General features: G+C 47.4%; 1 protein-coding gene across 1 annotated transcript; it reads left to right on the forward strand.

The window, feature by feature from the left end:
• The first annotated feature begins 1057 nt into the window (after window positions 1–1057).
• Window positions 1058–3409, forward strand: lbx1a (ladybird homeobox 1a). Its single transcript, XM_023425909.2, has 2 exons — window positions 1058–1707; window positions 2473–3409. The coding sequence occupies exons 1-2, from the start codon at window positions 1377–1379 to the stop codon at window positions 3009–3011; spliced, it is 870 nt and encodes a 289-aa protein (XP_023281677.1). The 5' UTR covers window positions 1058–1376; the 3' UTR covers window positions 3012–3409.
• The last annotated feature ends 456 nt before the right edge of the window (window positions 3410–3865 follow it).

Below are 3865 nucleotides of genomic sequence, written 5' to 3' on the forward strand. Positions count from 1 at the left end.
GTTTTTGCTGACTGACCAAAACCACGTTAAATGACACGCTGACTGCGTGAAGTAAAATGCGCGGACGAAATGTCCTTGAAAGTCACGTGCTATTTATACCTACTTATTTATACCATGATATCAGCAGAGAGAAGTTTTCAAAAAGTTTTAAAAATGGTTGTTTTAAATAGCTTCGCGGTGAGAGAACAATTTAAAGAAGATATAAAAAAAATAAATTAAAATAGATTAAAAAGTAACTGATTCTTATTTGTATTTTTTAATCTTTATTAAGGACACAGCTCATGGGGGGGGGGGGTCCATAGGAAGAAAGCAACAACAAAGAAAAGAAATCCACGCAAACGACGTTGTAAGTTATAAAGGAAGAATATTTCCACAGTAAGAAGTCTCTTAGTGTTTGTGTCCTTCAGCAGCCGCAGGTTTCTCTCTGACGCTGGCTCTTTGCTGCTGAGTTATAGCATGGTGCTGTTTTGGGGAGGTGGGGGTGGAGGTGGGGGTGGAGGTGTGCTCGGGCCAGGGTGATGATCTCCTCTGTCACTCTGCCTGTCTCTCTAGTGTTATCATGCTGATCTATGACTCTTCTCTTTCTCTTTCTCTCTCTCTCTTTCTCTCTCTCTCTCTCTCTCTCTCTCTCTCTGATTTTCTTGCTTGGCGGGACTTCATCTGAGTGTAATTGGCCTGAAGATTGACACAGTTCGCGGGTGTAATCCAAATTGGCACAAGCGCGCCCGGTGATCAAAAACGCTCGGTGCCAATTATACGACGCGTATGCAAATGAGGCTAATGTCACGCGGAGAGAAACATTTGCTTGTTTTTGTGACAAATGATGTAATTTTAGAGAGAAAGTGTTCGGTGGAACCTGCTCCACTTTCTAATTGGACTCCTCCTCTCTGCCGTGCCCTCTAATTACCGCTCCCCGGTATCTGACTGCATCACTCTCTCTCTCTCTCTCTCACACACACACACACACACAGAGAGAGAGAGAGAGAGAGAGAGAGAGAGGGAGAGAGAGAGGGAGGGAGGGAGAGAGAGTAATTGATTGCCTTCCAGTCAGCAATAACTTGTTACTGGTGGTCAATCGCTGCTGCTTTCTGTGCATCACCGTCCACCGGATGGGTTCGGTGCGCGCCTCGTCGTGCGTCACCCTGGACAAGTGGCTCGGAGACGCGGTGGGTCTCTAAGTGGGATTCAGAAGTGTCCCTGCAGCCTGCAGCTCGGCGGCCGATATGCGGCTGCAGAGGCACCTGTAATCCGGACGGCGGATTATTATCTTCCCTCTGCTGTTGTTTCTCTCTCTGTGCAGTTTCCCCTCAGCCTGCCAGCTTTCAATCGCTCTTGTATAAATTACAAAGAGCCAGGAAGTCACCCGCTGTGCCGCCATGACCTCTAAGGACGACTCCAAATGCCCAGCGGTGCTGGAGGAGCGGAGGCGCAGTCCGCTGGATCAGCTCCCGCCGCCGGCCAACTCCAACAAGCCGCTGACGCCGTTCAGCATCGAGGACATCCTCAACAAGCCGTCCGTGAGAAGGAGCTACTCCCTGAGCGGCGGAGCGGCGCAGCTCCTCTCTCCCAGAGAGAAGCTTGCCTCGGCGGGTCACAGCCTGTCCGGCCGGCCGCTGCTCGGTCAGACCTCCCCGCTCTGCGCGCTGGAGGAGCTGGCCAGCAAAACCTTCAAGGGCCTGGAGGTCAGCGTGCTGCAGGCGGCCGAGGGTAAAACACTTCTCACTGCTCCGTCCTGTTGTTATGAGAATTATAAGCAGGAGGCCTGTTTTCTGTTCTGAGAACTGATTTTAAAATAAAATCTAAAGAGAGCGCTGACTTTATGATTGACACGTGCGCGTAAATTTTAATTTAGCCTAGATATAGTTTTTATTATTAATCAGATTTGATTCGGGAAGAATTCTGCTACTTGATTTGTTAAAAAAATAAATAAATTTGGGGTTAAATAAAATTTTTAGGTTTATTAGCTATTCATTTAGTGAAACACTAAATACATTTGTAAGGTTAGCCTGGTACATTATGGTATTTAAATGTGTACAATTAAAATAAAACGACAAAACCATATTTTTATACAAATGAAAACAACCTTTTAATCTAAATCAATTTTCAAATGTAATTTTCAGTTTAGTTTTATGAGGCTAAAAGACAAAATCCACAATTTTAATGGATGTTCACTGATATGTAGTTGTGGAAATGTGTAACAGGATCATGTAATTTAAGGAAGTCCACGTTTTATAGGCTGAATAAAAAATAAATAACAATTATCATGAAGGAAATGGTGAGGAAGTGTATCTGTGGATAAATCAAGAAATGTGTTCACAGAGTTCAGAATATTGAAGAGAAATATTTCAGCTGGGCTGAATAAAATCTGATTCTGCTCTGAAGTGTTTTGGTGGCTCATGGTTTCTGGACGCAGGTGCTAAAGGTCTGTTTGTTTTTGCACGTTTTATGACCCACTTCGTTTCCTTCTTTTAGGCCGAGACGGTCTGACGCTCTTCGGTCAGAGGAACACTCCTAAGAAGCGGCGGAAATCCCGCACGGCGTTCACCAACCACCAAATCTACGAGCTGGAGAAGCGCTTTCTGTACCAGAAATACCTGAGCCCGGCGGACCGGGACCAGATCGCCCAGCAGCTCGGTCTGACCAACGCGCAGGTCATCACCTGGTTTCAGAACCGGCGCGCCAAGCTCAAGCGGGACCTGGAGGAGATGAAAGCGGACGTGGAGTCCGCCAAGGCCGCGGGCACGGTGGCCTATGAGAAGCTCTCCAAGCTGGCCGAGCTGGAGAAGTGTGCGGCGGAGGGTATGGGCGGGGGGCCGGTGTCCAAGCCAGACCGCCACACCGAGCCCGACCCGGTCTCATCCACGACCCCGCACGACACCAACGCAGAGAGCCTCGACTCCAGCAGGCCGCACATGTCGCCTTCTTCCCCCGCGTCCTCGCGGTACACAGACCGGCTGAGCAGCAAATTCTGCTCGGAGGATGAAGATGAGGAGATTGACGTGGATGACTAACGTCAGGTGTGAAGTGCCAAACAACGCGATGTTTGCGGACAAGAAACTGTGGCTTTATACGAGGATGTCAGCCTTCAAACTGTTCACAGACAGAGAGGTGTGACACGTCCACAGAGGAAACACACACAGACACACACGGGTCAGCTGCTCATCTGGTTCAGAAGGCTTCAACAAATCATTTTTATAAACTCGAGCCGAGTGTTTTTGATATTATATTTGTTCTGATGATAATCACACAAGAAATTGTGTCATAGCTTGTAATAAATCACGATTTAATATATTTATAATGCTTTGTACACCCTTTAAGTGCCTTTACTATATACAGAACGCAGACAAGTGTACAAACTGTAGCCTAATGTAAACTAAACCGATGTAAAATAAAAAGATCTTTTCAAATATTCAGTCTTTAGCACATTTTATAAATCAATGAATCCGGTCTCTTCATAAGTCACTTCCTGTGTGGGAGTCTGTGTGTGTTTTAACAGATTCATTACAACAGCGAGTTGCTTTCTGACCTCCTGCGTGTATTTTCATTTTGCTCTGTGAGAAGCACAATCTGGAGCAGGAGTGTGTGTGTGTGTGTGTGTGTGTGTGTGTGTGTGTGTGTGTGTGTGTGTTCCCCCCGGGGGCCGCCGCTCTCCAGCAGCGAGTAATACTGAGACAAGTGTGTCTCCCCGCTGCACCGTGCGGCGGCTCGCGGCGCACAAAGGAGCGGCCGGAGGAGCGCGTTTCAGCGGCCATATGGTTTCAGGATTCTCCTCTCAATCACGAGTCACTGCGATGAATTCACTTAACCCTTCTATTCAGCAACGCGGCCTCCTGTTTTGTCACACATAATGCGGACATGTTTGTCG

The sequence above is a fragment of the Seriola lalandi genome, unplaced genomic scaffold, assembly GCF_002814215.2.
Source record: "Seriola lalandi dorsalis isolate HSWRI2012SDOR001 ecotype SW California unplaced genomic scaffold, Sedor1 jcf7180002054795, whole genome shotgun sequence".
NCBI lineage: Eukaryota > Metazoa > Chordata > Actinopteri > Carangiformes > Carangidae > Seriola > Seriola lalandi.